Raw genomic sequence first — 23,602 nt, forward strand, 5'->3', positions numbered from 1 at the left:
GCTCGGGGAGTCCTTCTGTTATAATTAAGTTGGCCAGAAATTCACCTAAGGATGCTAAATTCCGTACCTGACCCTCTAATTACAGCCAGAAGGGATCAGGAGACAATTACTTTCCAAAATAGTCCTTGGCAGGCCGGAGGCAAGAAGCCGCTCTCTGGCACATGTGTGCCAAGGGAACACACACCCAGGCGGCCCCTCAGCCCCACATCTCCCATCCCTTCACACTCCCATTTTCCCGATGGAGCCCGAGATGTCCAAACCCCACTTCCCAATGTGGGGGGACTGGACCTCCAAGATCCACCTATAGGCCTCCATCCCAGTGCCTGGGGTCCCCAGAACCTGGAGCACCCTCTGGCTCCCCCCATGAACCCAGGATGTCTGCCCAGTGACATCGACCACCCGTCTCATTGAATCTCAAATGGACTCATGAAAAACACCCCCCTCCCCTGCCAAGTGCGTTGAACAGCAAGTACCTCCTTGGGCAGCTACCGCGGCTGCCGCTGCCGCTGTGGCCACCGCAAGGGCCGAGGCTTTCCTGCCGGAGTCAGGGAAAGTGAGGCCCTCCAGGATCCCACCTTTGACTTCTTTCTTGTCCGTGGCCGTGGCTGAGGCGGATGCCTCCATCCTAGCCGCACATAGTCCTGGGTGGCAGCCCTGGAGTGGGAGACAAAGGCAATCACCAATGTGTCCCTCAGACCCAGCTAGGAAGCACCAACCCAGGTTCCCGGCCGCCGCCCTGCGCTCCGAAAGCAAACAGCTTCCTCCTCTGATCATTGCCAAGGAGGGTTTAATTAATTTTGAGGCTTCTTCATTCTGAGATTCATCTGGTCTTTCAAACGACCTCACAGACAGCAGCCAAGCATTTTCATTGTTACCGAAGATTTTTCAAATCTAAGCAACAAGTTCCTAGTCCCGCACATGGCAAGTAGCAAGAACTACCTTGAGAAAGGAAGTCAGAAGGCAATGCCCCTCATCTCAGACTCACGGGACAAGAAAAATCAATGCAAGGACCACAACAGGAAGGTCCTCAAAGAAAAGCCCTCATTCCCCCATTCCTTGGCTGCTCCCCAGGTCCACCTTTCACTTACTCACGTCTATGTCCATTCACTCTTTCATCCACTTGCTCATTCATTCATTCAACAGTTTCCATCATTTAGTCACTCTCATGCATTTAGTCAATATCAAGGCCCTACTATGCATCAAGTGTCATGCCTGGTGTTGAGAACACAACGCACAGAGTTGGCACCCTACTTGGGAGACATGATAATGAAGGTAGGGGACGGAGAAATGTGTATTTCATTCCCCTTAGTGAGAGGTTGCGTGTGAAGGGAAGCAGAGGGGCAGGCTAGAGCAGCATGGCAAGGGCAGGAAGGCCACCATCCCGCCTCACTAAGGAAGGGACGGGATGCCACTTGAGGGTCTGAGGGAGACTGTGGCAGTCACAGGGCAGGGGCAGGAGCTGCCTGCCTGGGTGGGAGGAGGCTGGCTTGTCCAAGGGGCAGCAAGAAGCTGAGTGCAGGCCCTTGGAGTATTTCGAGCAGAAGGGGGATGTGACGGGACTCAATGGTATAAAGGAGTCACCCTACAGGTGTAGAGAGCAGATCTGGGAGGAAGGGGTCTGACTACAATGACCCAGGCAGATACATGGTGGTTTGGATTAAAGGGACAGTGGCTCTGAAGACAGAGCCCACAGTCCTCACGTGGGTGTGAGAGAAAGAGTTGTTGTCATGGGTTAAGAGAGGAACCCAGGAAACACAGGGCTCAGGGAACGTGCCATCTCCATCAGGCTAGTGGGCCACAAGTAGGCGTTTTACTAAGCGATGCTTCCCCACACACAGATACTGCTAATTCAGTGTTTGCATCAATTATTACAGAGCAGATATTCGAAAGCCAGTTTTCTTAAAAGAACAGGGGTAGGTCAAAGATGGCTCCTGTTTTTGGCTGAGCACTGGGGTGACTGCACAATGGAGCCACTTGCTAGATGTAGCACGGGGTGAGAAGTAGGTTCAGGGCAGGTGCTCCATTTGGGCCATGTTAAGTCTGAGATGCCTATTAAGACATGCAAAGCCTGAAAGAAAGTCCTGCTGTATATAGCACAAGGAACTATACTCAATATCCTGTGATAAACCGTAACAGAAAAGAAAATGAAAAGAGCGTATGTATAAGTAAAACTGAGCCACCTCACTGTACACCCGAAACTAACGCAACACTGTGAATCAACTGTACTTCAATTAAAAAAAAAAAAAAAAAGAGCAGAGACTGTTAGAAACAAGGCAGAGCCCAGGGAGAGATGGAGGCTACAGGTGGTAATATGGCAGGCCCAGAGCAAGATGTCCAAGAGAGAGGGCAGAGAAAGTTCCAGGACGGGATGCAGGGCATTCCAACATTACCAGGAGGGAAAAGACAAACCAGCCAAGGAGAGTGGAGCAGGAGTGGACGAGGGCAAAGGAAGAGAAAGTAAAATCTCTAGGGGTGTGTTGAGGCCTGGAATCCAACCAAGAAAGAAACAGCTGACAGCAGTCAGCGCCATCAGAGATCCCATGAGGCCCCGGAGCTGCACGGTAATGACCAGGGCCCAGGTACGCTCAGGGAGAGATGGTGGCGCAGGCACTGAGTCAGGAAGGAAAAATGGGCAGCCACTTGAGACAGCCAAGGAGGCCCATGGCCACTGTTTCAGAAAGAAGGCAGTGGGTCTCCACCCAGGTGGGAAGAGAAGGTTCTGGGCAGGGCTTGTAGGTTGCAGGTGGCAGAAACCCAAAGGCAGTGGTCAGCTCCCTCCCTGGGCGCCTCAAATCTTACATCCACAGGCCCTAGAATGTCACTTTTTAAAAGTCTGCACGACAGTCTCATGTTTTTCTAAGTAGAAAGTGGGAGTGCAAAAGAATGCTGGACGTGAGGCAAGGAGGCGGTCGCAGCTCGGCTGACCTGCTAGGCAGACAGCCCCAGCTCTGAACTGCCTGAATTTATCTCACAGGCCAGCCTGTCTGGTTTCAGTCTTGAAAACATCCAGAAAACCCTGGATAGATGAGAGCCAGACAGCTCTCCCTGAGGGTTCTGGTGAGTTACAGGGTTTCCTCTGGCCTTGAGATTTCATGATCACTGGCTGATCCTTTAAGCCTATTTGTATAATCTGTGCTCTAAGATGCTGGCTGTCTGAGCAGCACCAACAACACCCCCTGGGCCGTGCCTGCTCCACCTTTTCTGCCCTCTTAGCCTGGCCCCAGGAACCACCCCTCCCAGCCTTCTGGCCGGGACTTCGGGCCACCGTCCTCCCACATCCTCCTCCCACATCTGATCAGCTGCAGTGGACATCATTTCACCCCAAAGCACCTCACCAGTGGGGCCTCTCTGCCCCACGTCCTTCCCTTCTGGGTCACAAGCAGCTCCGTCCCACATTGGGTACCCCTCTAGGGCACCTTCTATCCTAAAAACAGGCACCTTCTCCAAACCAAATCTGATCACATCCCTCTCCTGGCCAAAGCCTTGCTGAGGCCCCTGGCCTTCAGGTATAGTCTTCCTGGGTCTACCTGCAGCATCCTCATCCCACCCTGCTCTTTACCTTGACCCTGGCATGCCCACCAGAAACACATCACCCTTTCTGTAAGAGACTGCTATTCTTCCTTCAAGATGCCACTCAAATGTCACCTCCTCTGGGAAGCCCCCCAATTCCTTCACTATCATGGTCACCTCTGTTTCCAGATCCCTGAAGCACCCCCTTTACCCTCGTACTGTGTTCATCATCACCACCAGGTCCAGAGCTGCTCCCCACTCAGGCTGGCACAGAGCAACCACTCAGGAATGAAAGTGTTAGTCACTCAGTCACGTCCAGCTCTTTATGACTCCATGGACTGTAGTCTGCCAGGCTCCTCTGTCCATGGAATTCTCCAGGCAAGAATACAGGAGTGGGTTGCCATGCCCTTCTCCAGGGGATCTTTCCGACCTAGGGATCAAATTCAGATCTCCTGCATTGCAGGCAAATTGTTTATCAACTGAGCCACCAGGGACTCCCTCTCAAGAATGTCTGGCAAAGAAAGTGCATCTCAGATGCAGGAAATCACAGCTCTTGGAAATACAAGTGATTTTGTGAACAATCTGGTTTTTCATCCCAAGAAGCTCAGGTGAGCTTAAACACATCTTGAATTTAGATGTAAAGACAAAATAATAGCTGGAACAACACACCTTGAACAAGCATTTACCAGGTGCCAAGCTCTTTGCAAGAGTGAGTTCATTTAATCCTTGCAACAATTTATGTAGGAAGAAACCAATGTTCAGAGAGGCTGAGTAACTAGCTCAAAGACACACAGCTTAAAGCGGCTGCACCAGGCCTTTAACCTAGGCTGCCTGGCACAAAGCTGCATTCCGGAGCATCATGGTAAACTGTTCCTCAAGTGAGGACCTTGCGGTACAAAGAGATTTGCCCCAGAATTCCCTAGAAGCATTAAGGGACCTGTTGAGTGTGAGGAGCCCTATGCCAGAAGACCATGAGGCTTCAACATGGCCCCTGTCCTAGGGCTGTATCTAAGGTAGCAAGATTGGTGAACGGGGACAACCAGCCAAGGGACAGGCAAAAGCTGAGGCTCTGTCCAGGGCTGCCTGCCAACACGGCCCTGCAGGGAGTACGGTCCACTGAGGCTGATGGAGGGAAGGAGTTGGTAGTTGTACATGCATCCCTAACTCTTTATTCCATATCTCTTTGTAGACAATCAGTTTCGTGCCTCACATTGCTGTAGGCTGGGAGCTGGTTAGGCTCCTTCCCGTGGGTCTGACCCCTCTCACACAGCCTGGCCACAACCTGCTATGCATCCACCCTACTGAACCATGACCTCCTCCAAGCCAGAGCAGGGCTTCTGCACCCCTGGGCCCCCAGGTCTAGCTGAGCACGTGTTCCAACCCCTTGCTGATGGGACAAAGTCGACCCAGGGAACCAGGCCAGCATCTGGAGGGAAGCGGGCTTAAGGGACCAGAAATCAGGACAGGACTCAAGGAGCCCACAGGGCCAGTCCACGTGACCAAGCCCAGGCTTCTGGAAGGCAGCCCCAAAGGCAGACGAGGAAACTGAGGCTGGCAATTCAGAATCCGTGACTGTAGAGTCTGGGCTGCCACAGCAAATAAAGAGGCTCAGTCAAGAAGGGACCATGACCACATCTGTCGAGGGACATGAGGAGACTGGAAAGAAGAGGGAGAGCCTGGGGGTTTTCTTGGGGTACAGCAGCTGCAGCTGCCTCACGCCAACATCCCCACCTTATTATATGGTCAGTGCAGATGGCAGCATCCAGTTCATTTCAGAGGAAGAGGGGGGCAGCCCACTGTCCACAGAGGGAGAGGGCCCAGGTCCACGGTCAGCTCCTCTGGTTGGAACGCTGCCCGAAGCCTCAGGGCGAGCCCACCCCAGGACCAGGTGGACACAGTGGGTGGGAGAGGGCTTATTCAGATTGCCATACTCCAGAGGGCAGTGGGGCTGGGAGTGCCTAGGGTTCTGCAAGCTCCGGTGGGGAACTGACCCCACCGGGACAGGGGTGGGCCCTGCAGGGACCTCTATGTCACAAGCCTCATCTTCTGCAGACCAGCCATGGCCCTCTCCCTCCCTCTCCTCCAGGAGAGGAAGGCAGCAGACAGAGCCGAGAGGCCGCGTAAATCACAGGAATTACCGGGATTAGCACAATTTCTGGGTAAACACCAGGCGCCCAGGGTCCCAGGCAGCCACTTTCACTCCCTGAAGCTCCTCTGGAGCAGACTCTGCCTGTCAACAGCCTCACCTGGGCTCCAGGAGGCCAGCTGGGGACAGCACGGAGGGGCCGCGGGTCCCCAGGCCCCTGCTGGTGGCCTGTGGTCTGTGCTGGGGGACAGCCCACCAACTCCACAACAGGATCCGGATCAGGAGAGGCTGAGAGCACAGCCCCCACCAGGTTAGAGAGAGTCAACACCCCAACTTTACCCAGGAAGCCAAACTCCTGGGCTTCTGCTGGGGAAGGGGGTGAGGGGCTAGACCCAGAGCCACAACTTTCTGTTTTGAGCTGCACACAGGTTACCTACCCCCGAGGCTCTCGGCACCCCCCACCCTCCCCAGGGACACTGGCAGTACCTGAAGCCTCTGAAAACACCCCTGGGGCTTCTCCTGCCATCATTCATTCTGATGCCACAGGTCCAGGCAGAGGGCAGGGGGGCAAAATACTTGAACTTTTACAAAAGTTCCACGGGTGTTTCTGATACACAGGCAGGTTTAGGAAAAACTACACAGGGTGCTCATAAGATCGCTTCCAGCTTCCAAATAATTGATAAGTTCCAATTAAAGCAAGGCTGCAGAACCTAGATGGGAACGAAGTGCTATTCTTCAGTAATCTGAAACAGGAATCCGGTGTTTCCCTCAGGCATGAAAGTGGGTAAAAGTCACAGTGCCTGCGAGCCTGCCACCAGCACAAGCCACAGATGTGCTCACACCATGGGCATCACCTATGCTTACCACAGTGCTGGCTCAAAGTCAGGGTCGGCAATAGACACTTCCCCACCAACCTTTCCAGGTGTGCTAGCAAAGAAGCACACCTGTTAACCTGTGATCACAGCAGTCAGTGCAATCAGTCTTCTTCATAACCCTAAAAACTTTTTTTTTTTAGTTGAAGTATAGGTGATGTGGGCTTCCCTGGTGGCTCAGTAAAGAAGCCACCTGCAATGTGGAAACCAGGGTTCGATCCTTGAGTTGTAAACATCCCCTGGAGGAGGGCATGGCAACCCACTCCAGTATTCTTGACTGGAGAAACCCCATGGACAGAGCCTAGTGGGCTACAGTCCCACCTATGGGGTCGCAAAGAGTTGGACACGACTGAGCACAGCACACAGCTGATTTACAATACTGTGTTAGTTTCAGGTGTACAGCAAAGTGATTCGGTTTTTATAAATACATAGACAGTGATTGCAGCCATGAAATTAAAAGACATTTACTCCTTGGAAGGAAAGTTATGACCAACCTAGATAGCATATTCAAAAGCAGAAACATTACTTTGCCGACTAAGGTCCGTCTAGTCAAGGCTATGGTTTTTCCTGTGGTCCTGTATGGATATGAGAGTTGGACTGAAGAAAACTGAGTGCCGAAGAATTGATGCTTTTGAACTGTGGTGTTGGAGAAGACTCTTGAGAGTCCCTTGGACTGCAAGGAGATCCAACCAGTCCATTCTAAAGGAGATCAGCCCTGGGATTTCTTTGGAAGGAATGATGCTAAAGCTGAAACTCCAGTACTTTGGCCACATCATGCGAAGAGTTGACTCATTGGAAAAGACTCTGATGCTGAGAGGGGTTGGGGGCAGGAGGCAAAGGGGACGACAGAGGATGAGATGGCTGGATGGCATCACTGAGTGATGAGTGAACTCGTTGAGTCTGAGTGAACTCCGGGAGATGGTGATGGACAGGGAGGCCTGGCGTGCTGCGATTCATGGGGTCGCAAAGAGTCGGACACTGAGCGACTGAACTGAAGTGATATATATACACACACAGGCAGGCTTCCCAGGTGGTACTAATGGTAAAAAAACCCATCTGCTAATGCAGGGGACATAAGAGGCTCCGGTTCAATCCCTGGGTTGGGAAGATCCCCTGGAGAAGGGAATGGCTACCCACTCCAGTATTCTCGCCTGGAAAATTCCATGGACGGGGGGAGTCTGGCAGGCTACAATCTACGCGGTCGCAAAGAATCAGACATGACTGAGAACTAACATTTTCCCTTTTCATATTTGTATGTATATTCTTTCTCAGATTCCTTTCCCTTGTAAGTTGTTGCAAAATACTGAGTGTAGTTCCCTGTGCTATACAGTAGGCCCTGATTGTTTATCTGTCTTGTATATAGTACTGTGTTTATGTTAATCCCAAGCTCCTGATTTATCCCCCTCAATCCTATGCATTTTATACTATGAAGCGTTATTCTGAGGAGGAGGCCATAGCACAGCAAAAGATGAAGCACTCGGAGTGAAAGGCCTGGCTTGAGAATAAATTAATTATCAGAGCAGAATGAACGAATCGCTCTGAACTCTGCAACCCAGACTCCCTCCTGCCACTGGGCTGCTTTGAACTCTCCTGAATGAGCGAGTCGCAGGAATCAGAGCGTCTTCCTCGGGCGAAATCCGTCTCCAGGGAAGGGATGAAACCCCTCCTCCCAGAGATGCTGGCCAACTTGGGGCCCTGGCGTGCTCACCTTCTGCCTGATCTCAGCATGCTGCCTGGGTCCCACACGCATGGGCACACATGTAGAGCCACACAACTCACAGCAGTGACCACGACCATGCACATAGTCACATGCGTGAGCACGGACACACACACACACTGTCGCACGTTCATACGGGACTGTCTGCATGTGCACTCACAGTTACACAGAGATGTACACACCGTGTGCACACACTGGCACACGTGCATGTATGTGTGCAGAGATATGCACACACACACACACACATATACCCTGGGTACACAAACACATAATAATCAACCGCCCAGCCTTGATCACAGACTTGTTTTATGATCAAATGAGATAAAACACATGAAATTTCCTGCAGTGGAAAATGCAGGTGAACAGTAATAATAACTATAACCTCATTATAGCTGAAAAGATGGTGGCAGGCGCTCTCCCTCTCATGGACCCAAGTTCCTGAGGACTCGTCCAACCTCTGCCATGAGTGCAAGACTGAGTCTTTTCATCTCCCATCACCTCGGTGTTGCCATCTGGAAAATGGACATTCTAAAGGGCGCTCCAGATCCAAGGGTCACCCGACGAGCACCACAGTGTAAGGCCAGCCACAGGGAAATGAAGGATGTCCTGGTTCCTGATGTCAGAGGTATGAGGGAGACAGACACAGACTTCAACTCAGGCCCTGCCCAGTGGATCAAACTGACAATCACTTCTCCATCCTGAGAGAAAAGGTAGGGAGTGAGGGGAGGGCTCCCCAGGGCGGCACGAGGCTGGGCACACTCTGCATGCCCTTCACAGCCAGGGACAAATGCACAGCCAGTGCATTTTCTTCTCCCGGAGTGAGAGACATGTCTGCACTTGGGCCGGTGCAGTCCACATTGCTGTGTGTCTGACCAGGTGGATTTCCCTCTCTGCACCTCCCGTGTAACACTGAGCATCGTCCTTACTCCCAGGGTGGCTGAGAAGGCAGTCAACCTTCCCAGGTGGCCAGGAGCACCCTACAGCAGCAGCACTGCAAACACTGGGTCCTCAGTGGGGTTTGGCCCAAGTTCAACCAGGCATGTGAACCTCTGCAGGTGGGCACCCTTCTCCAAGGAAGACAGGACTGGGGGAGACCAAGGTTCAGTGAGGAGGCATGCCTGCTGCGTCTCAGACACACCTCTGCGGCACCAGCCAGCCAGCCTGGCTGCCACAACCCCAGCTGCCGCCAGGAACTTCAGACCAGAGGCCTGAGAGCTGGGGGCTGGGGGTGGGGGGGTGGGAGGGATGTGCAAAGCCTTCCCCGTCCTCCTATGGCCAGGGATGGGCACCGTGCAGAAACCACTGCCCTCGTGGGGCACCTGCTTCTTTATCGCTCCTTGAATGTATTTTTCTATGAAAGCTCCCTCATTTGTCCAGCCCCCGGGCTCGGTGGTGTGTAGGAAAGCAGATTATAACCCTAATACACTGACTTTCTGGGCCAGAATAGCAGCCAGAGAGGCCCCGACGACAGGAGACACAGGCCAGCAACCAACCTCAGACAAGGCGAGCAGGGTGTCGGGAGGGCTGGGGCTGGGCAAGAGGCTTTTCTTTCTGGGAGGGAGAGGGTAAGAGCTCTTTGGTGACTCACTCTTCAGAGAGCCTTGCAGTTCCACTTGCCTGCACTTGGGCTCCTTCCCTGAATACATCAGGCTGCCTCCACCCCCCTTACCTCTTCATCCCACTGCTTTCCAGAACATTCTCTCCTCCCCCCGGCTCTATCCATGGAAGCCATGTTCTAAAATCGGGGAAACCTGCCCTGACACCCCCCCTGAGCCCTTATCAGAGCTCACCCTCGGTCTCAGGAGCAGCACAAGCAGGTGGGTGAGCTCTGATGAGGGCTCAGGGCAGCTACTGAAACCGACGACACCCCCTGCACATGTCAGCAGCCAGCACCTTCAGAGGGGATACAGGGAGCACAGACTCTGGAGGAAGGAGGTTCATGCTGGCATCCCAGCTCTACCTAGAGCTGTGCATAACAACCAGCTCTGCCTTAAGCCTCAGTCTCCTTATCTGTAAAATGGGGATGAAATGGTGCCTCCCTCAGGATAAAGATGAAGACCACAGGGCCTGGTACACACGGGACCCCCTACTCAAACGCTCTCTGTGTTACCATCACTGCAGTCCCCGCCAGATACCCACCCATCTGCCCACCGGGACAGGAAGACCTGCCCCTGGCAGTCCCAGCAGCGGCAGGAGGCCCCTCTGTGCCTAGACCCCACAGCCCATGACACCCCCTTCCTCTCCATCCTCCCCCACCCCCCGCAGGTGTCTGGACCTCTGGGGTCTAATGAGGAAACTCTCAGTTTGGCATCTTTCTAGAATGTGTTATCCTGCCGATTCCAAATGCCACTGTCTGTCCCCTTCCCCTGTGGAAGTCCCAAAGCAGCAGAGCCCCGAGGACCAGGGTCTTGCCCCTACACCCCCACCGGCAGGCGGCTGGCAAAGGCGGGCTCCCAGCTCAGGCCCCGCAGGGCCGCCGTCTGCAAGGTGAACAAGGAGCCCGCTGTGCAGCCGCCCGGACAGACCCAGATATTTTAACAGCTGCATTGTGTGTTTCTGAGGCGCCGATTCCTAAGCAGGGAGGAAAAACAAGCTTCGCCTCTGCCCAGAGGAGGAGAAACAGACAGCCCTGGGCAGGCCGCCGGCAGGGGGAAGGCCTCCGCCTGCAGGGCTCCAGGCTGGTGGAGGGCACATGGGCACCATGGGCACCAAGGCCCCATTCGTCCGAACCTGGGGCAGGGGAGACACAAGGACAGAGGCCCAATAAGTGGAGAAAATGCCCGAGGGAAGCTCTGAGGTGGGGAAAAGAACCTCAGAACAAGGTCCGAATCCCTTCATGGCACCAAGGCCACGTTGGGAACTGTCCCCATCTGCCCCTCCAGGCTCACCGCGCCCTCAGTTTCGCCCCACAGCCGCCCAGTCTAATGCACCTCCAGCTCTGTCTGAAGCATTATTTCCCTAGAGCCCACCCGGCCAACCCCTCCCAGGCCAGTTTTGCTTCATGTCCTCCAAGGGCACGCTCCTGGGTCACTGTATTCTGAGTCCTGTCATGTGGCCTCCCCCTTTACGCCTGCAACGCCTGCCCCAGACAAACGTCCAGACAAAGCTCAAGTCCCTGTTTGGTGACTGACTCAACACACAAATGCTCTCCAGCTCTTAAGCCTGCAAGGATCCATTTCTTCTCCCACCCAGCCTCCCCTCAGCCTTCCCACAAGGTTGGGGGCTCCTGGGGACCCAGAAGCACTGGGGGTGGGGCGGGTTGGCCCTGAGGTCAGGAGAAGGGGCTGTCATCAACGTCTAATGGCAGTGTTTGCCAGCTGGGCTGTGAAGAAAAGTCTCCAGGGACTTCCCTGCTGGTCCAGTGGCTAAGACTCCGTGTTCCCAATGCAGGGGGTTCAATCCCTGCTCAGGGAAGTGAAGCATGAAGATTGCCACGTACAGTGCTGAGCACCCAAGTCTATGAATACTAACCTCTTGTACTGTACGCGTACACCATTTTCGAGACAAATAAAACCTGGGAGTATTTGTTGGTTAAAAGGTGCTTTTTGAACCATTACCCATCCTAAGGCACTCTGCTCCCAGTGGAACTGTAGACTAGAGAGTGGCATTTTCAGGTTAGAGGCCTGATGCAAATGGCCATGCCACATCCTTCTAATCGGAACCAAACTGCAGCCTCTAGAGGAGCATTCGCCCAGGTCTGGGATGGCGGGTGTGGGGTAGTTGCAGACCCAGAATAGATCTCTCCAAACATCTCAGTAAACATCTCAGCATAAGCGACCTAAGTCACAGAGGCTCTCCTGCGGAGGGGTTGGGCCACCCTGGTTGCCAGCTGGGTGGCGGGGGCAATTCTGAGTTGGCTACAGGAAAAGACTAAACCTGCCCATAGCAGGAGAGGACCTTGGTCTGATTTCTGGCTTTAGGCCTATTGAGGACCCTGGACATCATAGGGCAGCCAGGCAAGGAGCCCCTCCAGGGTCCAAAGTACATTTCCTGAACCCCTTCAGTTTTCTCATTCTGATCCCAGAGTTTAGCACCAAGAAGGGCCTCCAGAGGTCACCCGGTCCAGCCCCCTACCCAGGCAGCTCACATACAGAGGAGCAAGCCCCTTCCTTGCCAATGATGCCAAAGAGCCGTCCCCAAGCTCCTTATCAGTTCACACCTCAGCCACTGACCTCAACTGACCACATCGCTCCCTGTCCCAAGACTACCCTGACTCACTGTGCAACTCTGGGTACGTGTCTGCCCATCTCTGGTCTCAGTGCCCAGCAGTGAGATGGGCAAGCAGGACCCTCGGGAGTGTCACAGGATGCCACACACGGGCAGAAACAGGGATTTGGGCCTGGGGGAAGCAGAGACAGGACATGAGCAAACAGATCGAAGCCACCTGTGTCCACAAACCAGCAAATGTATACTGAGCACAACAATCTCCAAAGACCTGCGATCTCCCTCTCCACGGGTGATGCCGGGCCCAGGGAAGGGAGCAAGACAGGGCGGGGAGGGCTGGCTGCAGATCTGGGGCAGCTGCTCTGCTCTCAAGGCTCCTGGAAGAACCGGGCGGGTGGGTGGCCCAGCATCTCCCGCTTCGGCCTGCGCGGCACCCTGCTCCAACTTGCCCGGCCACAGCCCTCCCCCCACAGCCCAGGCCATGCCTGCACTCAGCTCTTCTGTCTGTGCCTCTGCCAGGCTCAACCACCGGCTTTCCCCGGAGTCCGCCAGCACCACTCTGACAGCTAAAGCCAACAGGAGTGTCCTGCCTTCAGCGCCTGCTAAGCTGTCCTGGGTGGGACTGGGACCCTGCCCAGCTGGTCCCCACCTCTCCTGGGCCTGCACACCCTGGAGCCCTCATGTCCCCACACACCCTTCTCCATCCCGCCCCTTGGCCGTCACACATCACAGCCCAAACCGGGTGTCTGGTTCCCCCAGGCCTGGGGACCTGGACCTGGATTGGTTGACTGAAGCCCGAGGACTCGCCCACTCAGGGAAACCAGGGACCTCCCAGGGCTCCATAAGGGGCCTGAGCTAGCCTGAAGAAGGTCAGGGAGGGATTCCTGGAGGAAGGGGTGAATAAGGAGGACAGTTGAGGTCCAGAAAGGTGTGCTACGGTTGATGGAGGGCAATGTCTGGACAGTGAGCGGGAGGCAACGATCCTGGGCCTCAGAGCCCTGAAGCCGTGTCCAGCAGAGGGTGAGCATTAACTGTTGGTGGCTCCCACAGCCTATGGAAAGATGTCTAAACTACATACCTGGGTGCACCTGGCCCCCAAGGCCTCCCTACCTCCTCAGCCTTGTTCCCACAGACTCAGACCTCACCCTTCGCATGGGATATTTCCAGAAGTCTGCAACCCACAGACACCACCTGTCAGTGTCTGTGCTCACGCTCTCCCCACCCCTACTCAATGAACTCCTATTTACACCTTCAATGTTAAGGCCAGCACCACCTCCCCCAGGAGGGCTTCCAGGGTTCCCATGTCAACACAGTGCTCAGGAGACACTTCAAGCTCTCTGCTTAACCATCTCTCTCAGTGGTTCAGCTTTTTGACATTTGCTCCCAGACTGTGACACTCTGCCCGTCACACACTCTTGTGTCTTATATATGTGCAATGTGTGGGAGCCATCAGAGTGATAAATCCAGCATTTCTAAATCAGTTATCTGCTAAACCTACTAGTCACTTCTCTGGCTTAAAAAAAAAAAAAATCCACCTCTATTCACTATTTGAAATTCTACCATTAGAGAGTCACTTCTTTGAAGCTTTTTCATTTTCAAGAACAGTCTATTTAAATGCAAAGTGCCCTGAAATAAGGTCAGTCCTTAAAGTGGCTGTCATATAAAAAGTTAATGTCTCTAAGCAGAAGGGTACAGGAATGGAGAGGGCTGGAGGGAGGAGGTAGGAGGGGAGTAAGGGGAGAATCTGGGGGACAGAGTGCTGAAATCCCTACGCAGTTTGCTGACGGCTGTCCTTGACTCTAACCGCCAGTCCACACCCTCCTGATAACAAGGAGCATGCCTCTCTGCTTGTCCCCCACTTCAGCGTTTCTTGGCGCGACACCACATGCAGAATGAAGTGGCTTTGGAGTGCATGCTGTTTGTTCTTTCCCACTTTCGATGAAGCTCTCCAAGGCACACTCAATCAAGCCCCTTTTGTTTCCCAGGCCTTTTGAAGGCTTCCGGAGAGGAAATGAGAGAGCTCTTTAAAGCCCAAGTCTACACGCAGCCCTGCAAATCACAGTCTTCTTGCCAGCCCCGCCGCCCAGACCTGATGTTTGAGTCGAGAGGCTCTGGACTCCAGGACAGGACTGCCCCTGGGAAGATGCTCCAGGATGTCTCAGCCCACGTGAGAGGCCAAGGTGCCAGGCAGGGTTTCCTCAAATGAGGCAAGTCCTCCAAACTGGCCAGAAGCCACAGAGAAGGTAAAGAGTTAGGTTCCCCCTGGCCACAGGACTGTCTGTCACCCATCATCCTTACTGGCAGTGGGGTTCGCACCCCAGAGCACATTACATGATTGTAAGGCTTTACATCTGGACTTTGGGGCCACGGGTGGAAAAGGCCCTTCCTGAACCTGGGTCCCAAGACTCCTTCCATTGATGGCACCACACTCATTCCCTCCAATCAACCACCCACTGATGGGGACAGAGTCCATCAAAGGATCCTCCCAGGCAGAGAGCCCCTCGGAGGTCCCAGAGGTCCTGAGAGCCCATGCTGTCCAGTTCAGGGATCCTCTCCAGCAGGTGAGAAACTGGGGGCAAATTCGACTCCCAGGGAATGGGTTGGCACCATCCAGAGACATTTTTATTGTTTCCAAATTGCACTACTAGCTGCTAGTGGGTAGAGAGGCAGAGATGTTGCTGAACATCCTATAATGGTCAGGACAGCTCCCCACAAAAGAGAATTACCCCGCCAAGATTGAGAAACTCTGACCTAGAGTACTTGAGACACTTATTCATCCAACCTTTTCTTGATTACCTCACCGCCAGGGATGGGGAGCTCACTACCTTATGCCAGGAGAGGCAGTGCAGTGGATACCGGACCCAAAGCCAGAGTCAGCTTTTTGCTGGAGCCTCCCTTGTGGCTCAGCTGGTAAAGAATCTGCCTGCAACGAGGGAGACCTGGGATCGATCCCTGGGTTGGGCAGATCCCCTGGAGAAGAGAAAGGCTACCTACTCCAGTATTCTGGCCTGGAGAATTCCACGGACTGTACAGTCCATGGGGTTGCAAAGAGTCGGACACAACTGAGCGACTTGCACATGAGCAAGTGACTCAGCTCTGCCTTACTTCAGAATTGCTTGATGGAGAATGAAGCTAAAAATTTGATATTCCAGGGCTGTTGAAAATGACCATGATTTCCTGTCTCTGAAACATCTAGTCAGCACCTCACACGAAGAAGGCACCTGCTGGGTGGTGTGTGGCTTCAGGATGTACCAGGAAGCAGAACTCCAGCCAGCCCAAAGACTACTGGAAGCAACCTGCAGTAAAGCATCTGCTAAGCCTCTGGCCTGCCTCCCTGATGCTGCCACAGACCAGAGCACGTGCAACATGTTCCCTGCAGCCATGCTTGCAAAACCCTGGCAGCCACCTCCGTGTTAACAGGAGGGAGAATGTTTCTAATATATTGTATTTTAGCAACACAGTGGAACAGTACCGCAGCTATGTTAGATCACTGTTACAAAGACAGAAATACAGACATGTTTGAGATCATATGGGAGGTGAAAATAAAGCAAACTTGAACGCATCCCATAATTGCAACTGGAGAATACACTGGAAACAATACATAAGAAAAAAACTCTCGTTAGGATGATGGCATGTGGGGTCATGTTGGGTTTTGGCAATGTTCCTTAATGTAAAAGTCATACTGCTTTTTCCATTAAAATGATATTTATTAATGAAAATAGAGAAAATACCAGCAGAAACTACAAATCTAGCCTTTCTTCTAACTACGAAGCACAGGAACAATTTTGTGTCCTTAACCAGTTTTAAGGGGGGCCTCCTGGGCCTCAGAATGGGGGCTGCTGCTTCCAGCACCCCAACTCCACCAGGGCAAACAGAGGAGGATGCTCTGCCCCCCAGCTCCTCTGCCCGCAGAGAGGACTCTCCCCTCAGGGTCACCAGGGCAACTCTCCCTCCCTACATTTCACACTGAAGCAACACTACCTCCCTCTTCACAGAGGAGAAACCAGGACAGAGAGAAGCCAGGCAGTGGAGACCCAGCCAGGGGGTCTGACTGCTTTCACAGCCCCCACGGAATCTAGTGTCCACCAGAGTGTCTGGCTCTCCATCCTCAGGGAGGCCCCTCCCCTTCAGAAGCCAGGAAACTGGGCTGGAAACCTCCAGGCTGGCCCCATTGGGCAGCCTGAAACTGAATTTATCAGAAATATTGTGAAAAGTGTCTTCAAATCCTCAGCCTCCCCCTACATCTCCCTTCCTACCAAGGGCCCACTCCAGACATCCCCAAAGGAAATGTTCAAAAGCCGAAAACTGTGCCAGCTGCTTTGTTTTTCCTTTGGCCCAGAGAACCCTGGCCAGTGCCACCGAACCATCCTTGCCCGTGACTGAGGCCCCACAAGTGCTGGACTGTGGCCAGCTCAGGCGAGTCCGTGCTGAGAGCCTCTGAGGCGGAGGTGGGCCCCCAGACCCCAGCCTCCTTTCCTCAGCAGGAGAGAGAAAGGCCACGGAGTGCCAGTGAGGAAGGGCCCAGAAAGAAAGCAGGAGGTCCAGAAAAGGCCAAGTGGCGATGATTTGGGGGGAAGAGCAGGCAGGAGCTGATACTATAGAAAAACACCGTCTTTCTTCCTCAAGGGGACTGGATGTGCTGTACAACATCTCTCAAACTTGATGAGGGGACCCCAAGCGGGGGTCTGCATTCCCACTCCTCATGGAACAAAAGAATCATTAAAGGTAGAAGGAGAGCCCCCAACAATGAAACTGGTTTTGTGCCCCCAGCAGCAAAGCATCCTTCCATCCATCTCCCCCAGCAGTCAAGCATCCTTCCATCCATCGCAACTGGGTGCCATCAGCTCCTTCACTGCTAAGAAACTGCCAGAAAGATCAAGCTCCAGGCCAGAAGTGACATCATGCCTCCAATTCAGGACATCTGGTGCAGACAGGACTGCTGCTTCCAACAAACGCCCACTTTCCTTAATTCCCCAGGATCCACCCCACCTCCAGAGTCTGAAATTCCACCATGAAAAGGCTACCTGTGCAGGTCCTGTTTTTCGGTTCCAAGAGTCTTGGTTAAAATGGCCACACCTTTGAGATATCCAGATGAAAGCTGAGTTGGGGGATTCATAGCTACTGAGTGCCTTCCCATATAAGAGCCCCTTACATGGCGCCAGTTTGCATCTTGACTCCCATGAGGAAGATACTCCCATGGGAGTAAAGAGACATGTGGGGACTCACTGAAGACACGTGGGAGCTTCGGAGTCGGGGATACACCAACTGCAGGCAAGGATGCCTCGCTGCAGTCAGCAGACAGTGGGCGCAGGGGGGCAGGGTCATCTTGCCAGGCTCCTGAGACTCTCCAGAGATGTAACACTGCTCAGAAACACGTCAGAAAACCCTCCCCGGAGCGGACCACCACGCTTCACTGGGAGAAGGGAGCCAGGCCCTGGGAACCTCTCTGCCACAACCACTTAGAGAACTGATATCCCTGTCTGGGCCTCGGTTTCCACATCTCCAACTTGTGCCTACATCCTTCAGGCCTCCTCAGGCTCGGATTTACGTGCTGGAACCAAGGTCCCAAGCGAGGGGAAGCAACACTTGAGTGGGGCAGTCATGGGGAGACGAGCTAAAGGCAGCCGGAGGATATCGGAGAGGCCAAGAGATGACCTGCCATGGGAGCCAGACTCCTGGTCCCTCGGGCGCAGCTCCCAGAGTGCTGGGAATGTGCCAGGAGAGAGGCAGCACATTTGGGAGAGGCTGGGCCCTGGGGACAGAAATGGATCCCTGAAGCCTACCAGCCCTGGAGCCTGCCCTTGGGCCTCCCAGCAAGGCCTACACTCCCAGCAGGTAGGAAAGGTGAGGCAGGATCTGAGAAGTGTAGGAGGCAAGAGACAGCCAGGGACGAGGCAGCACTGAAGGAGAGTGGGGGCCAGAGTCTGGGTTTGATACAGAAGGAATTGGGGGCCATTGAAGTCTTTGAGCAAAGGGGAGCTAGGATCAACATCTGTTTATCTGTGAAGCTTTGCATTCTAAAAACCAAGGCTCCTTGACACCTGGCAAACCAATGGCATATTCTAGATGGCCTCTGGTCCCCCGCACAAGCCCCTACTCTTTACCTCTACTGGGCTGAGCCCTTCACTGTGCAGTTTCTGAGCTTCCAAGGAGGAATCCAGCTGTGAGGGTGGACTAAGGGGCAGGTCCACCAGCAAGTGTCAGTGACATAGTAACTCCTGGTGAAGGAAGGAGTGGGTTATCCTGCCCAGAGCATGGGGAAGGCCCACCTGAGAGGGACTCACCTATGGGGACCTGAATCAGGGGAACAGTGTTCTCCTAGAGGAAGGGGACAGCTTGGCCAGGGCCAGTCAGAGGAGACTCCCAGGCCAGCAAGGCCACTTACTAGCCAGGAGACCTTGGCAGGAGTCGTTACCTCTCTGAGCCAAGGTTTCCTATCTGTAGCGGCCAGTGACGCCATCTATTCCTAGGAAACTGAGGTCTCCAGGATCATCATCCCCCTCGGATCCCAGGAGGCCTGCTGGGGAGGTGGAGTGAGTGACAACCACCACCCCACCCTCACCCCCCCGCCCCTGGAAAGATTCTGCAGATCCTGCTTTGAGCTGTGGCCTGTCTCTCTTCATCCCTTTCCCTCATCTCTCTTACTCTTCCCTTCATTCCTTTCCTTTTCTCTTCTCTTTTCTCCCACGCTTCCTTCCTTCCTTTTTCACCCATTCAGCAACAGGACAGCCCGCCAGGCCCTGCATGCCCATAGAGAGGCTGTCTGCTCATCAGAAAGGAACGGAAGATGACACGAGGCTGGTGGCTTCCAACCTCCCAGGAGCAGCCCAGCAATTAGACCTTGGTCTCAACACGCCTGCTTCATCCGAATCCTAGAAGCATCTGCGTTCCGGCTGCTAAAGGGTGTGTGTGTGTGTGTGCATGAGTGTGTGTGTGGGGTGTGTGTGTGTGTGTGTGTGTGTGTCTCCGCACCAGGCTTCCCTTTCGGCGACAACTGCTAGGTAAGACCTGAGTAATAGATGCCTTTCTGAGAACTGACAAATCCCAAGATATTTACGTACTACAGAGAAAAAAATGTTCTGCTGAATCCACATTCCTTCCCCATGCAGTGATGTCTACGAAGCCAAGGAAGGACGCGTGTGTTGTTTTCTTTCCCCATTTGCCTAAACTCAAACACACCCTTGACACAAACACACACAGAAAGACACACTCAAACACACGCTGACCCCAGACAGCACTGATCTGCACCCTGCCAGGTTTGGAGAGGAGAACAGAGGCGGCAGGTCTGAGTCTAGGGAGGCAGGACCGTCCAGTGGTTAGGGTCACACCCCAGCCCTGCCCCTGTTTCGCTGTGTATCCCTGGTGAGCTGGTTAATGTCTCTGTACACAGTGAGCTAGATAACATGGCACCCTCAGCACTGAGAAAGCCCTCAGTAGATGCCAACCACAACTATCATTGAACTGCTTCTGCTGCTAAGTCACTCCAGTCGTGTCCGACTCTGTGCGACCCCATAGATGGCAGCCCACCAGGCTCCCCCGTCCCTGGGATTCTCCAGGCAAGAACACTGGAATGGGTTGCCATTTCCTTCTCCAATGCATGAAAGTGAAAAGTGAAAGTGAAGTTGCTCAGTTGTGTCCGATTCTTAGCGACCCCATGAACTGCAGCCCACCAGGCTCCCCCATCCATGGGATTTTCCAGGCAAGAGTGCTGGAGTGGGGTGCCATTGCCTTCTCCGATCACTGAACCATGAGAGTCTAAATTCTCTTGCCGAGTGGGGAGGGTAGAAGGTACATTATGCCTGGACCCTCCAGGCAACAGCTTCAGGTCTCCCAGGTCCATGTTCCAAGCTGGGCCACCCTGATTCCTTCTCGGAGTCCAGTATTTGGACTCTATAGCTTTTTTCCCCAAGGCCCCAACCTGCTCCAAGCTCAGGACTCAAGGATGCCCACGAAGGCCTGATAAGCCAGGCACAGGCTGCAGGAGGTCCCGGCCCCAGTGCTCAGCCCTGGCTGGGGTCTCCCACACACCCTAGGCCAGGACAGGGGCCAGCAGGATTTCCTGGGTCACAGCCTGTCTTGGGAGGCCATGGGGTCAACTGGCCTTTCCCAGGACATGGCTCCTGGTTGGCAACATAGAGGGACAATTGTACTGATTTCATAGGTTGGGGATGTATCTGTCTGGCTGCCGGTCGTCAGTACTACACACAGCCAGTGGCACATGCAGCCTTGCACTGACACACGAGAGTGATCTCACATGGGGCAGAGCATGGATGTGCAGAAAGGGGGTGCCGACTCCCTCCCCTGTGCCTCGCTCTGCCCTGAGAGCCTGGCTCATGCGACAGTCACCCCGGGGTGGAGAGTTTCTTAATAAAAATTCTCTAACATCTGTTTCCCCCTGAAGCGTCCACCATCCGTCCCTCTGACAAGGCTGGCAGCCCTGGTGCCCAGACCAAGTGCAGGCTGGACCCAGAGCCTTGCCCTCCTCTGGTTCAACCCACACTTCTGCTGACATAACCAAGAGCAGATCTTACAACACCTCTAGTATTTCCAACCCTGCCCCGTGGCTTCCCTGTCACAGCTCCCACGAGCAGGACAAGCAGACAGGAGGCCCTAGGTTTGTGTGGAGAGGGTGCCAGGTCTCTGGCATCTCACCTGGTCCAGATAGAGGCCCCTGCTCAGGACACACAGCCTGCTGCACACCCTCTAAACAAAGGGAGAGGGGTCCTGAGGCAGCTTTACCCCTGATCTCGCCCCACCAGCCATATGTACAACCTGAGACCCCCAGATACCCGGAACCAGGCGAGCACCAGCCCAGCAGTTCACCAGCCCTGTCACCCTGTCATCACCCTCCTGAAACAGGCCACAGAGACCAGGGCTCGGCCCCACCCCCACATACATCACCTGCCCTGGGAACCTGGCAGGGAACCCACTTCACTCCCCTAATTATTTTCTCTGGCTGCGGGGGCGGCAGTGTGAGCTGCTAAGACTGCGTCAGGACGGACGGGGGGCAGCTTGAGTCACAGGAGGGGTGGAATGCAGCCAGGCCAGGAGACAAGAGCCAGGAAGCCGTGGGGAGTGGGGGCTGCCAAAGAAATCAGCACTCGATGACAGGTGAGGGGGCGAGGCCAGGATGGAGAGGAGACGAGGATAGGGAGGAGGCCAGGGCAGGCCCGGGCTCTGAGGACCGGGTCAGGCTGGTTCCAGAGGCCGTGAGGCTGACTGGTCAGCCAGGTGTCCCTGCCTGCCCGCTGGACTTCCCAGCAGCTTCTGCAGCTGAGAGTCCCCAGTATCCACCTGGCCCATGCTGGGCTCAGGTGCCCTAAGCTACAAGATGCCCTCAGTCCCATCTCGCAAACAGGGAGCCCACTTGAAAGAAATGGCTGCTGAGATCCCCAAGTTTTATTTCCAGCTGCCACCATGCCCTCCTGACCTACTCATCCCCAGGCTGTGCAGGGGAAGGGCCTTTAGATCCATGGGGGCTGGGGGTGCCAGTGGGTCCCCCACTTGCCTCCACCCTCTGCCCAGGAAGATACAGCTGTAGCCCCGCAGCTGAGACAGAGCCAGAGCCCCAAGCTTGGAGTGAGGGACATGGGACCTCCTCCCTCACCCTCACCCTCCTCCCTCACCCTCACCCTCCTCCAGCACCCACCCTCTCACACACTCACACACACATACTCCTCACACACACATACTCGACAACTCTCCCCATCAGCTCTCACACAAGCTTATACATGTTCACTCACGTGATCCTTAGCACACACACTCACAAAATCACACACTCATTCACACATACTGGTTCATGCTCTCACACTTGTGCACACTTGCACACAGACCCACAGTCACACACTCATTCACACGCACCCATTCACACTTAAGTAACACACTCCAGACAGAGCTGCCCCCAGTTTGGGACTCCCTAGACACTCTCTGCCAGCACTGCTTCTGCTTACCACTGGGGAGGTGGTGGCGTGGAGGTGGTGTCTCTCTAAGAAAGAAGCTTCATAGCTGTGAGAGGAGGGGTTTCCAGGTGGGAGAGGCCCTGGCTGGGGGCAGAGGGGACCCTCCTTGCTCAGGGCTCCGGGTGCAGCCCCCTAAGATCCCAAGCCCACTGCACACAGGCTGGCCCCAGAGCACCCTTCCCTCCCACTCCCACTGATCCTTCTGTCCCTTTGGGGAGAACAGCTGCCAAGATGCCTGCATGCCCCTCACACCCAGCCCCTCACCTCTGCAGCCCTATACCCTGCCATTTCCTCTGGACCTCACAGCTTCCTGCTCTCAGCTGGGTGGGGTGGTGGGGATCGGAGCTCAGCCGTGAATCTGAGGTCTTGGCCAGGCTCCTTGCATCCCACCCTCTATCCACAGGAGCAGCTGCCATGCAAGACTCACTGGGCTGCTCCCAATCAGACCCCACTCCCCTACCCCCTGCACGAAGGTCTAGAGCAGGAGAGCAGGCCCAAGGGTCTGCTGGGAACTCAGGGGGGGAAATAGCCACATATTCCAGCCATGTATCCTGGCTGGGGTGAGCAGGCAGTCCAGGGCTCTCCCCACTCTGGTCAGCCTTCCCTGGGAAGCCGGCAGCAGTGGCCAGGCCTCCCGGACACATCTGGCATCAACCTTCCCAGAACATCACCCAGGGACCAGGACTGGCCCTTGGCCACTTCTGAACTCTTGCATGACCCTTGGCCGAGCAGGCTCACAAAAGAGGCCTCCTTCAGGTTTTCTGAAGGAAGAATGGCAGGGTCTCTCCCCCATTCTAGAATGCAGTCCATCACAACTCCATCTGGCCCCTCAACTCCTCCGTCTCCAACACCACACTCTCAGTCCACCGCCTAATATTTCCAGCTGAAGGGGAGTCCCTCACCAAACCCTCATCTTCCAGGTGAGGACCTCAAGTCCAGAAAGGGAAAGACGTTGCACAGCAGGGCCAGCTCAGAACTCACCTTCCCTTCCCAGTGGCAGTCTTGCCCTCACAGCACATCCAGAGTTCAGGACTGGAGGGGAGTCAAGGGGACGAAGGAATGAGACCTAGAGCCCACTCTGACCTGCCTCAAGGTCCCCGGCCACCCATCCAACAGGCCTCCCACCACCCAGCTTGTGTCAGAGGAGCCCCAAGGCACAGCCCCCAGGTTCTCCAGGAGCCCTCCCACACCTTAAGAGGCACGGAGCACCACAAACACCCCAGCACAGAAGGTGCCTGGGAAGCAGGCTGGAGAGCCCCTCAACAAGGACATAGGTGTGCAGGTGACCTTGGGG

The 23,602-nt window shown here is 54.6% G+C and overlaps 1 protein-coding gene across 3 annotated transcripts in view; it reads right to left on the reverse strand.

Moving 5' to 3' along the window:
• Positions 1-23,602, reverse strand: part of GLI2 (GLI family zinc finger 2) — a 259,097-nt gene that overhangs the window by 189,819 nt on the left and 45,676 nt on the right. For 2 of the 3 annotated variants that reach the window (XM_018061648.1, XM_018061649.1), the window contains exon 2: positions 474-654. In XM_018061648.1, the coding sequence (XP_017917137.1) occupies positions 474-624 (151 nt within the window). In that variant the 5' untranslated portion in view covers positions 625-654. Of the gene's footprint in view, positions 1-473; positions 655-8,567; positions 8,579-23,602 lie in introns of those variants that run through there. The other variant, XM_018061651.1, reaches the window with a different exon arrangement.

This window comes from Capra hircus, chromosome 2, assembly GCF_001704415.2.
Source record: "Capra hircus breed San Clemente chromosome 2, ASM170441v1, whole genome shotgun sequence".
NCBI lineage: Eukaryota > Metazoa > Chordata > Mammalia > Artiodactyla > Bovidae > Capra > Capra hircus.